This window comes from Penicillium hordei, assembly GCF_028827395.1.
Source record: "Penicillium hordei strain IBT 12815 chromosome Unknown utg000002l_segment0_segment0, whole genome shotgun sequence".
NCBI lineage: Eukaryota > Fungi > Ascomycota > Eurotiomycetes > Eurotiales > Aspergillaceae > Penicillium > Penicillium hordei.
In genome coordinates, this window is record NW_026623143.1 from 4,153,669 (window position 1) to 4,165,671 (window position 12,003).

General features: G+C 48.5%; 7 protein-coding genes across 7 annotated transcripts; 5 read left to right on the forward strand and 2 right to left on the reverse strand.

Moving 5' to 3' along the window:
* Positions 1-23: 23 nt before the first annotated feature.
* N7537_004897 (cell wall mannoprotein 1 family protein) lies at positions 24-628 on the reverse strand (the record flags this gene model as incomplete). Its single annotated transcript, XM_056895954.1, has 2 exons — positions 24-212; positions 284-628. 2 exons carry the CDS (start codon positions 626-628, stop codon positions 24-26), a joined length of 534 nt encoding a protein of 177 aa, XP_056755702.1.
* A 595-nt stretch (positions 629-1,223) lies between these two features.
* N7537_004898 (sterol desaturase family protein) lies at positions 1,224-1,994 on the reverse strand (the record flags this gene model as incomplete). Its single annotated transcript, XM_056895955.1, has 1 exon — positions 1,224-1,994. One exon carries the CDS (start codon positions 1,992-1,994, stop codon positions 1,224-1,226), a length of 771 nt encoding a protein of 256 aa, XP_056755703.1.
* A 290-nt stretch (positions 1,995-2,284) lies between these two features.
* On the forward strand, positions 2,285-3,214 carry N7537_004899 (acyl-CoA desaturase; the record flags this gene model as incomplete). The annotated part of the gene is made up of 2 exons (XM_056895956.1): positions 2,285-2,456; positions 2,511-3,214. The coding sequence occupies 2 exons, from the start codon at positions 2,285-2,287 to the stop codon at positions 3,212-3,214; spliced, it is 876 nt and encodes a 291-aa protein (XP_056755704.1).
* Positions 3,215-4,665: 1,451 nt separating this feature from the next.
* Positions 4,666-6,695, forward strand: N7537_004900 (Zn(II)2Cys6 transcription factor; the record flags this gene model as incomplete). The annotated part of the gene is made up of 6 exons (XM_056895957.1): positions 4,666-4,748; positions 4,812-4,883; positions 4,938-5,360; positions 5,420-5,641; positions 5,700-5,977; positions 6,049-6,695. The coding sequence occupies 6 exons, from the start codon at positions 4,666-4,668 to the stop codon at positions 6,693-6,695; spliced, it is 1,725 nt and encodes a 574-aa protein (XP_056755705.1).
* Positions 6,696-7,062: 367 nt separating this feature from the next.
* N7537_004901 (serine hydrolase domain-containing protein) lies at positions 7,063-8,969 on the forward strand (the record flags this gene model as incomplete). Its single annotated transcript, XM_056895958.1, has 4 exons — positions 7,063-7,618; positions 7,678-7,788; positions 7,839-8,103; positions 8,159-8,969. The coding sequence occupies 4 exons, from the start codon at positions 7,063-7,065 to the stop codon at positions 8,967-8,969; spliced, it is 1,743 nt and encodes a 580-aa protein (XP_056755706.1).
* A 529-nt stretch (positions 8,970-9,498) lies between these two features.
* Positions 9,499-10,077, forward strand: N7537_004902 (uncharacterized protein; the record flags this gene model as incomplete). The annotated part of the gene is made up of 4 exons (XM_056895959.1): positions 9,499-9,584; positions 9,660-9,715; positions 9,815-9,978; positions 10,048-10,077. 4 exons carry the CDS (start codon positions 9,499-9,501, stop codon positions 10,075-10,077), a joined length of 336 nt encoding a protein of 111 aa, XP_056755707.1.
* Positions 10,078-10,962: 885 nt separating this feature from the next.
* On the forward strand, positions 10,963-11,634 carry N7537_004903 (iron-sulfur cluster assembly scaffold protein; the record flags this gene model as incomplete). The annotated part of the gene is made up of 2 exons (XM_056895960.1): positions 10,963-11,410; positions 11,477-11,634. 2 exons carry the CDS (start codon positions 10,963-10,965, stop codon positions 11,632-11,634), a joined length of 606 nt encoding a protein of 201 aa, XP_056755708.1.
* Positions 11,635-12,003: the final 369 nt, after the last annotated feature.

The following is a 12,003-nucleotide window of genomic DNA, read 5'->3' on the forward strand; positions in this document are numbered from 1 at the left end:
ATTTCTGCTGGCCCAAAACCTTCTTATACGAGCGCTTTCATCGCACTCTGGAATTCCGTCTTAAGATTGGCCACCGGACCCGCAATATCATCATGGAACGATTCAGGGATCTTCGCTCGCGCAGCTTGTTGAAACTCACTCCGTTCGTTCTCAAACAGCTGCATGATGGCAACGACCATGAGCCGAATACCGCTCTTGTCATAGACCGACCCCTGTGTGCGTTGATAATAGTGGATGTTAGCGATGGGATCCACAAACGCAACTGCACTAGAGCGATACATACCTTGCTACCAGCAAGAGCCATGACATCCGCAATAGAGCGTCTCACAGCATGATAGGTCACCAAGATATCGGCCACCTCATGGTCCTCGAAAGGCGGAGCCGAATCCCACTGCCCCCTAGCTGATTTGGTGGACGAGTAGACGTCCCAGACGGCGCGTCCCAGCTCCAAGGATTTCAACCATCCGCCATCGTAGGCGTCAAACATGGTGTGAGCGCTGTCGACACTTTGGCGAAGATTATTCATGCCGGCAATCACCGTCGGGGCATCCTTGGCCCTAACCACGTTGGTGCATGCGCAGAGCCAGGTCAACACTAAGCCCAATGGCACCGGGGCTGTGAGCTTCATCCCTATAACTTTAATGTGTAGGTAGGATCCTCTTATTCAGTGGGGATGGGTGGGCTCGAATCTGGTGGCAAGGCGGGACAAATGCGCGTTTCACTAGATACATTGACGCGTCGGGTTGGCTACCAAATCAATCATATTTTTATAACTGCGAGCCAGTAGGCGCATGTTGGACTAGAGACATGGTCGACTGTACAGTATGTGTCTCCCCACCTTGCGCATTCTCCCTTGCATAAGTGACATATCTCATTGGCTAATACATAGTTTTCTCACTTTTGTTGAGTCCCTTGCCGATGTGTACCGAGCGATTAGTCCACTCTTGATCGACATGACAACCCACCCTATCAAGGAGATATGTGGCTGTGGACCATGAGATCTGCGGGTTTCTTCGGTAGCTACATCTCATTCCGATCGTGCATCGGTCGCTTGCGTTATAAGCTGGAGCTTCCACGCTACCACTCTCCTTACAGTATGACCAGTCCCAGAGTTTTGCTGAGCTTCCACGATCTTCATTCGGACACAAGTCTCGAACCATCATCTAATGCTTTGTTGTGTTATTCATAGAACTAGTAGGAACAATACTGTCATAGCTCCCCCTTCAGCCCCGCTTCGGCTTCTCAGTAGCCCTAGTCCCATGTACCCGATCAAGAAGCCCGATCAAGCCGTAATTGACCGTCATCAACTCATGGTGCAGATCATGGACCTCAGGCTTCCACCCGTCGGGGGTCTCCCACAGCCGGTAGCCACTGTGCGCCAGGGCAGCCTTGAGACCGACGGCGCCCACAAACGCCCACAGGGTGACGATATGGACATCCAGGAGCCGCGCGGGCCACGCAATCGGCAGCATGTTTGTGAGGATGTGCTCAACAGGATGGGCGTATAGAGTTGCCAGAGCCACGGGGGCGCGGAACCGGTGGTGCTGTCGGTGAAAGCGCGCGTAAAAGAGCGGATGGTGCAGGAGCCGGTGGCAGTAGTAGTAGATGATCTCCCGTGCCAGCATGCACAGGGCGAATTCAGTAATGAACTCGGGCTGGGACGGCAGGGTTGGTGCGACGCGGTATCCGAGATCTGGTCGGTGTAGGACGACATGGACCAAAAGCAGCTGGAGGGCGTGGAGCGTTGTGCTCAGTAGTTGGTTCAGGAGGGACCCGAAAAATGCATCGCGGATAATGCTCACCCGGCTGGGCTGCTTGTTCGCCGGCTGGATCTTGTATCGTTGGAGGGAGGGCCAGGCGAGGAGGTCGCAAACTGTAAATAGCCCTGCTGGGAGCCAGAAGGTTACCAATTGGGTTCCTAGCATGCCGGCGATTTCGATCAGAGGGGTCGGGTGTCTTTGCACGATTGATGTCCAACGCGTGGGGATATCCATGATGTGTGAGTCTGGTGCTTTGTGATGCTGCTGATGGCTGAAGGGAGATGCTTTGGGAGATGGACATCGGTGTCCATAAAGAATTTGAGAAGCTTGGAGTAAGACCTCGCTATAGGTTAGTGGCAGATTATGCAGGAATGGATCGCATCCAGGAGAAGGTTCGCCCTTGCATGAAAAGTTCCTAGTCGATCTGGTGGCACATATGGGTGGATTCAGGCCAGAAGCAAGATAGGGACAAAGGAATGTCGACGAGCTTCACTATCATAGAACTCTCCTGATTTCGACACATGATGGACTCTTCTCACAAACTGTGGTGGAAGCGAGTACACCTTCGGTACTTCGCCGCCAACGTCGGTCTTCCCCTGTTCGTATTATACCATGCGCCCGCTATAGCCTTCCAGGGGAAAACTCGCGTGTGGACGTTGATATATGCCTTTGTGACCGGGCTCAGTATCACTGCCGGTACGTCATGTTGGAAGTCCCCCTTCCATCTCCGAATCTGACCCGGTGAATCAGGCTATCACCGTCTCTGGAGTCACCAGTCGTACAAAGCATGCCTCGCGCTACGCATTTTCTTTGCAGTCGTCGGTGCTGGAGCCCTTCAGCTCCCCATCCGGATGTGGGCAGCCGACCACCGCGCTCACCACCGGTTCACCGATACGGATCGCGATCCCTACAACAGCCGACGCGGCCTTTTCTATTCGCACATAGGCTGGATCCTGACCTATGACTCGAGTCGATTCGGCAAGGGCAGCGAAGGAGTTGATCTGTCGGATCTGGACCGCGACGCGGTCGTCGTCTGGCAGCGGCGGGCCTACTATCCCCTGGCGGGCTTGATGGCGTTCGTCTTTCCGGCGTGTGTGGCCGGGTGGTTGTGGGATGACTGGGCAGGCGGGTTCCTGTATGCGGGGTGTCTGCGCGTAGTGATCGTCTGGCATGTTTCTTACTGCATCAACTCGTTGGCGCATTGGGCGGGGCACCAGCCGTACTCGGCGCGAAATACCTCGCGGAACCATGCATTGCTGGCTGTGTTGACATTGGGGGAAGGCTATCATAATTATCATCATGCTTTTCCCCGGGATTATCGGAACGGGCCGCAGTGGTGCGATTTTGATCCGACGAAGTGGTGGATCTATTGGTGGGAGGTGGTCGGATTGGTTTGGGATGTGAAGAGGTTTCAGGTTGGAACTGGCGAAGCTAAGGTGGGTATTGGCCTATAATGGTGGATTCTAGAAGTGTTGTAGGATGTGTAGAGGGTTGGGTTTGGTGCTTGGGCTCATATACTTAATTGGCGTGTCTCCTCTTTCTGAAGTATGTGCGGAGCATCACAAATAAAGACTTGCTGACAAAGTTAAACTCGGAAGATAATAAATGGATGAGTGATTTGATCATCAGATTCAGCTCATTTTCTGGGTATTGACGAGGAACATAGGGCAGAGGCTGGAACGTGGAATGGCCTTCCAGCGTCTAGTTCATGGTGTACGCTGGACTCTCCTGCTAGTTTAGGAGACGCCCATCAACCATACAAAGCTACTTTAGTTAACTATAATTAAACCTAGTTAGTTATACTTATCCTAGAATCTAGTTTCGAAAAGGATACACCACCTATAATATTAATACCTATAAATATGGCTCTAAAATATATATATTATATATATCACGAGATTCTCTATATTTATATTTATAGTATATAAACTACCCAGTTGGGGGTTTTTTGAGATAATCCTAGATATTATAGAACCAAAAATTGGGGATTGGATATTTTCCGCAACCATATTAAGACGGTATCGTTGATGCGAGAGACTCGGCGAGTTGAATAGTGGCATAGCCGCAGAATGGTAAAACCAACAAATATGATCCGATTGTCGGTTGGCCTCCAGCTAGAGGCGAAACAACCGGGATCGACCACCAAATTGATAACGCCAGCCTTTCGTTGAGGGGACAACGGTCAAGAGTTCTACTGTAATGACCAACTACATTTGGATGAGGGAGCGTGGTACATTTTATTAGCTGCTCCCGCGTCTTGCTCAAGTCGTGCTCAGTGAGGGAATCAGAGCGCTCAGGTCACGGCCACTTGAGCGTGGCATCCGGCTTACATAACAATCAGGTGTTACCCAGGGCGTGCTCAGTTCTACTCAGTGAGCAAAAAGCGGCATGGGGTGAGCACTAAAACAGAAGGGGAAAGCCAAGACTTGTCAGATATATCAGACATTATCCTGTCTATATGTACTTTCTTGGAGATATATTGGGCCCATCTTCGGGTACCTTTCTTATTCCAGCTCTTGCACAGATAGATTGAGGTTTTGGATAATCCTTGCCAAAAAAAAAAAAAAAAAAAAAAAAAAACAAAACGGTCAGCTGAAAAAAAAAAAGAAAAGGGGCCAAAATATGAGGTGCAACCAACATTAAAGTGTTTAGGTGAAGCTAAGAGGTAACGTAATCATTCTCAACCCCCACAGATACATGCCCATCTCCAGCAGGAGACAACCTCAAAAGAAGAAATAGAATCACTAACCCACTTTGCTTGAAGGTGCCTCCAATCAACCTACGTTTTTTTTTTCTCACCTCCACGGAGATGCATCTCTAGGCCCGTGCTTTGTTTAGAGCATGGGATCTTCAAGATCACCACTGTAGTCGAACCCAGTTTCGCTTCATCGGATGAAGTAGCACAATGCCTCCCATATCTAAAACGTGTCAGGGCTGCGCGGATTCCAAGGTGCGATGTGTCCGAGATGCCGAGACCGCGTGTAATCGGTAGGAATCAGAACAGTCTGAGATTTCCGTTGAAGAAAACTGGGGCTTATCTAAACTACACAGGTGTCTCCGCTTGGGAAAAGAATGTCTATATCGCCAGACTGGCCGTCGATTTAAGGGTTTCCACAAGGACCGGTAAGAAGACTTTCTGTCATAATAATATTGTTTATTATCTAACGTATGACTCAGTAAGATTGCGGCCCTTGAGTCAAAAATCAATGAACTCAAGGCCGATCGGGGTGGCCCAGAAGGGCATGAAACCAACACGAGCACGGGCAGCACATCATTAGTTGACGGCGATGCTGCGCCCGAAGACATCATCAGCCGAGACTTGCTTGACATGAAGACTGCCGAAAGGTATCTAACCGCATTCAAGACTAAAATGATTCCACACTTCCCATTTGTGGTCGTTCCCCCTGATGTATCTATCAAGCAGCTCCGTCAGGAGAAGCCATTCCTATGTCTAGCAATACTCGCGGCAGCTTCGTACGAGAATATGCCACTGCAACGGGTGCTGGGGGCCGAAGTCAAGAAAGTCGTCGCATCACGCATGATCATCGGTGGGGAAGTCTCCTTTGAGTTGCTGCAAGGGCTGCTGGTCTACCTTGCATGGTAAATCCCGGTCTATGAATACTTTGATATCGTTGATTGCATCTGACAATACATGGCAGGTTACATTATCACTCACGGCCACACAGTTACACTCCCTTCCTCCAACTGGCTATAAGCCTCATGATAGATTTGCGGTTGGACCGTCCACCGCAGACACAGACGTGGAAGACAGAGCTGCGCTTTGGGCTTCAATATAATCTACAGAATCAGACGTTTAATCGGCCTTCTTGGGGGAGCAACGAGCAGAGGGCGGTCTTGGGTTGTTACTATTTGTCGTCATCGTGAGTTTGTATGCCATCCGGGATTGATGAGTATTGGCTGATAGTCATTTCGCTTTAGGATTGCGATGCTTGTGCAAAAGAGATCTACTATTCTACGTGTCCCGTACCAGGAAGAGTGTTGCAAGACTCTCAGCGAATCCAACGAGTATCCTCACGATAAATACATCAGCTATGTGATACAACTCCAATTTATTGCAGAAAAGGTCGACAATCTATCTGCAAAGCATGGACTTGACTTGGAAACGCCTGGATCGGGGTCAGAACTCTACATTACCAATTTAAAGTCAGAGCTGGAGGTGTTCCACCGTCAACTACCCTTCAGTATCAACGAAAACTGTAAGTCTCAACAGAACACTAGGTTCACTTTTGAAAGGAGTGTTTAAATTAACTTGTAACTCTAAATGAAGTTCTTCTCGCTATACAATACCACGCGACAGGACTCAGCCTATTCCAACTAGCTCTCAACATCACCAACCAAGAGTCTGAATCACCCTTTGAGTCTGGCACGTGGAGAAAAGAAATGTCGCTTTCGGCACTTATCTCAGCCAGTTCGATCCTCAATCTATACATCCGACTTCCACCCAACGAGGAAGTCGGATTCAACAATACGCAATGGGTGCAGATAGCACTCGCCTTGCTTGTTACCTATCGACACACCGTGGCAGCCTCGAAACCAGACCAAACTGCTGCCTTCCGAGAGACTCTATCAAAATTGAGATTGAGGCTTGGGGCGTTGTCGACGTCGGATGTAGATAAGAACGGCGCTCGAGATGCTTTCTTCGACTTTGGGAGGCGTGTAGTTCAAATCGAGAACTGGCTCGCGGGAGATGGTGGACAGAAAGATAACTCTCACAGCGGTGAGAGCTTTGAGGACTTTCAGCATACGGTATGTCCTGAGCCGACACACTTTGATGGATTTATGGGGGTTGCGGAGGCGGAGCATCTCGATATCCCTTTTGGGAATTCATTTTTAGCTTCGGCGGAGGACTTCCAAATCCCACAGGATTTTTTCTTTGCATCCTCTTTTGAGCAGATTACAGGTGACTGGACATGATTGTGGATTCAATGTTTCGTTCTATAAGGCTATCTACCTCATCATATATCTTCTTTTGTCAAAATTGTTCACCTTTTCGTGTTCTATCCTAGCTAAAACCTAAGAAGATTGTCAAAATTGAAGCTATGAAACACATACGGGAAATGACGTGAGAAAAGCCCCAATACGAGATAATTGACTAGATAGTTAGTAGTCTTAGGGCTTGGAGTTTCTAAATTGGGATGATGATCCAATATTCGTATCGCCGAGCCGATGTATACAAACCGCAAACCGCCAAGATCTTCAGCATCACCGACCCGATGTTGGATACAAAATAGATATTGAGGAAGCAATATTCTGAATCTAAATCAATTGAAATTATCTGAAAATGATCTCAATCTCTCAAGCTTCGACATTCTTCTTGCTCTTCTCCTCGGTCTTCTCTTTCACCCCATGTCCACTCCTCGGCCCAGCATTCCCTCCATTCTCCCTCGACACAAATGACAAAACCATTACAGGTGCCCTGCAAGAGCTCAAACAGAAGTTTGACACACTGGTCACAACAAATACTGGCGTTCATGGGGATGTCTCGGCGAACACTACCTTTAGCATCGCTTTGTTCTCGTCCGACACCGGTAATGCCGAAGACGAGCCCTTCTTCTGGCAATATCATCACACAGCCCCTACATTGAACCAGTCTTCGGTAGGATCTCATGCCGCAGATAAAGACAGTATTTATCGCATTGGTGGTCTTACTGAGGTCTTCACTGTGTGGAGTCTTCTTCTTACGGGAAACGGAGACCAGATTTTTGATGATCCTGTTACTAAATACCTCCCTGAGTTGGGTGATAGTACAAGGGAACAAGGTGTTATTGGACATGTAAAGTGGGATGACGTTACTGTTGGTCAACTTGCGAGTCATATGTCTGGAATTGCAAGGGACTGTGAGTAGGGCACTGAACAGGAATATGGTTGGTGATCAGGACTAATTCACGATAAACAGATTGCTCAAAGGATGTAACTTTACAAACAAGCTCTACTGAGGTGGGACTGCCTCTACGCCAGGCTATCAATATCCCTTGCTGTGGTAATGGTTCCAAGTGTGATAGCAGCGGTATGAAACCCAAGTCCACTATCTCTCTCTGTGTACTAATCTCTCCGTAGATTTCATTCGACACTTGGCCAACAAAACCCCGGTGGTTCCAGCTGGGGGAACCCCCAGCTATTCCAACATGGCATTTCAGCTTCTAGGTTACATAGTCGAAAAGCGCACAGGAAAACCATTCAACAAAGTCCTTCAACATGGCATCTTTGACGTCCTAGGCATGACCGAAACCTCAATATTTGCACCAAACAAACCCACCACAGGAATTATTCCCGTGAGCAAAGAAGCCAGTGGTTGGTTAGCACACAACGAAGCAGACAAAGCGTAAGTCCATCCTCTCCACAAATCCCAGCCACCAATCTAATAATACACCCCCTAGATCAAAATCCCTTTTCTCCAGCATCAAAGACCTCGCAACAGCCGGCCAAGCAATCCTAAACTCAACCCTCCTCAGCAAACCCCAAACAAACCGCTGGTTCAAACCAATCTCCCACACCTCCAATCCAGCCAACTCGATCGGATCCCCATGGGTTATATATAGCGCCGCCGAATCATATCCGAACGCATCCATGGTGGACATCTACACCGTTCTCAGCAACGAAGGCAACGATGAGGGCCTCTACAGCTCATATCTCGGCCTGGTCCCTGACTTTGGCGTCGGCTTTGCCATTCTCGCGGCCGATACCGAGGCCTCGGCAGATCTCAACGCGCACGCGGATATCATCGGTGATGTCGTGCTTAAAGCGTTGATGAAAACGGCTATTGAGCAGGCTGCCGAGAATTTCGGTGGAAAATACAAGGTATCTAATATCAATTCGTCTATTGCTGTTGAATACGATAGCTTGCCTGGTTTGTATATCCAGGAGTTTGTCAGTAATGGCACTGACTTCCGTGCAACGCTCGCTGAGATCGTGGGTGTTGCGAAGCCGGCGGATCTGAGTATTCGATTGTATCCTACACAGCTGGTTGAAGAGTCTGGCTCTGGATCCAGGCAGGCTTTTAGAGCTGTCTTTCAGGATATCACTGAGTTGGCAGATAATGGAACTCCGACTTGTGTGTCGTGGTTAGACCTTGATAAGCTCCAATATGGAGGCCGTGGTCTGGATGAGTTCATTTTTTCTCTGGATCAGAGTGGCCAGGCTGTCAATGTTGAGATTCCGGCTTTGCAGGTCTCGCTAGAAAAGAACTAGCAAGTGAGAGGGCAGGCCACAGTTATCTCCTTGCTTATACTTTCTTTTCCGTGTAACATCACTTTTGGACTGTGTTTTTGGTCTTTCGTTAGTTAAGAAATGAAGCTATTCCTCTTTTAAAACCTCAATCTCCTCTGAAAACAAGGCATCAACCTCTCTTCATCTCCAAATGTAACAAAAATTGGACAAAATATCATTCTGCACGTGACCCCTCACGTCCGTGCCATAAAAGCGGCTCAAATAGGAAATATCCCCCCAGGGACAATCCGGTATACAAAGTACGTACATTGTAATTGCATACTTCGTACAGAAACCGAAACCACCAATCGACAATCCAATACATTCCATTCCCTTCACCATGTCACTTCGTGTCACCCGCGCCCTTCAAAGCAAAGCCCCCGCTTTCCCCCACGCGCGGATACCGCTCCGCATCCCGCCATCACACTTATTCTCCTCCTGCCCCTCAGCCTTGATTAAAACATTCCCAACAATACTCAGAAAATCAATCCTAAACTTCCAATCCCGCAATATGTCTTCTGCACCTGCTAAGAGAGAGTTCCTCTGCATCCTGCCCGATAAGCCCGGCGCGCAGGCAAAGCGTCTTGAGGTTCGCCCGTGAGTCTTTCCCCGGCATCTGGAGTCCAGCCTGGGACATGCCTCTGGGATGAGTCTTGCTAATGCAGTCTTCAGTAACCACCTCGAGGGTATTAAGCCGAACGTTGCGTCTGGTGCTATTGTTGCCGGCGGTATGTGACTCACTTTATTTCTGTTTTGTTTTTGGTCTAGATCGTGCCATGGAAGGCTTGCAAGCATATATGTACTGACATGGATTGTCTCTTGTCCAGGCGCAATGCTCAATGCTCACCCTGCCGATGGCGAGACCCCCTCCTTCAAGGGAAGCATGATGCTTGCTGTTGCGGAGAATGAGGCTCAGGTGCTTGAGCTGCTTAACAAGGATATCTATGTCACTTCTGGTGTGTGGGATATGGAGAAAGCGCAGATTATTCCGGTATGTTACGCAGGAAGAGGGTTGTCTGGTTTTGTTTTCTGCTCCTTGCTAACCTGTCTCCTGGTTTAGTTCAAGTCTGCTGTTCGTGAGGCTTTGTAGTTGCATATCTAAGTTTAGTTTTGCATTGGGTCTGGGACTTGGCATCTGTCGTTTGATGAAAGCGACTGGTCATTGAGCTTGTGCTGTATGTGGATGTCTTTGGGAATTTCCAAGTAGTTCTGTTTTACCTGTAGGATGGAAGATGGAGGACTGATAATATATCATACTAGCAGATTGGCTAATCGGTGAGCAGTGCCGAGAAGGATAGATACGGTTAGCCTGGTACTTCTTTTCTCATTTAGGTATGCATATCCCGATTGGAACGATTAGAATAAGCCGAGGGGTGAAACTATACTCCGACTTTGTCTCCGATTGTAACTCCGCGGGAATAAGAATGAAGTAATAGCTCGATAAACGTATATTGTATTCGAATGGTTGAAGAACGTACAAACATCAAATTGATAATTGATCGCCAGGGTTGAATTTACGTCTATCACTTCTCTCCACTATTTGATATCATCGCCCAACAATTGGCTCAGAGAGAGGCGGAAAACAAGACGTTGACCGGGCGAGTCCACCGCGGAGAACTTGAGTGGTGCAGAAAGCTCGCCACTCCTAGGAACTGATATCACTAGCACGCATTCTCACTGGCACAGAGAGATAATTCCCCAACTTTTCCCACCTGGTTCGTTCGCATTATTTAAATCTCACAATCGAAGACGGAGGAATCGAGAGATAAAAGCCGAACGTCATCTTTGTCATCTCCGACGACCGGCGGATCCGGCCAAAGAAAGTACCCCATTAGGACTAGCGTGCTTAGCTAAGGCCCGATCAGATTATTTATGAATTCATCACTTTCTCCCTATCAGATCCATCTTTTTTCGCCTTCAACTCATCACCCGTGAAAACAAATACCTCCATCAAAACATATCATAATAATCCACAATGTTCAAGCGCCTAGTCACCGTTGCTCCCCGCGTCGGCTCCGTCGCCACTCGCAGTGCCCTCTCTCCCCTCACTGGCCTGCAATCCGCTCAACCCGCCATTCGCCGTGCTGCTCCCGCCCCAGCTCAACAGCGCAGAGGATACCACGAGAAGGTCCTTGACCACTACAACAACCCCCGAAATGTCGGCTCCATGAAGAAGGGCGACCAGGATGTCGGTACCGGTCTCGTCGGTGCCCCCGCCTGTGGCGATGTCATGAAGTTGCAGATCCGCGTCAACAAGGACTCTGGCCGTATCGATGACGTTGTCTTCAAGACTTTCGGCTGTGGTAGTGCTATCGCCTCGTCCAGTTATCTGACTGAGCTGGTGCGCGGTATGACCCTCGACGAAGCTGGAAGGGTTAAGAACACCGATGTGGCGAAGGAGTTGTGCCTCCCTCCTGTCAAGCGTATGTCTTTCCTCCTGTGATGGTTGATGAATTTGGTCGTTTCAAATGCTAATATATATACTTTAGTGCACTGCTCCATGCTTGCCGAGGATGCTATCAAGTCTGCTATTGCCAACTACTACACCAAGAACCCCAACACCCGTGCCACAGATCTGTCCGGGACGGGCGGTGTCATTCCTGATGTTAAGGTTGAGACTACCAGTAGCCCTGCTGCTGCCATTTAAATTGATTTTTTTCTTTGCTTTAACGGTGTGAGCTTATCGGATGGATTCTCCATCTGAATGACGCAACCCCACTTGTTTCGTTTCACGAACTCTGCGATTTTTTAATTCCAAGGTTGTCTTAATACACAATCATTTGATCAAGGATGCTTGTTTTTGTCGGAGAAAATCGACAGGAACGGGCGGATTGGGGATTCGTTGTATTTGGTGCCACTGAAAATGCGTGCCAAGAGATGACGATGGATGAGATGAAAACGAACAAATTGTCCATTTGTTTGATGTACATATTTCCCTTTTTATACGTTCTGGTACGTTTTATCTTTTTTTTCTTCCTGCGATGGCGCCTCGGTATATGGGATCCTTGATCGATAC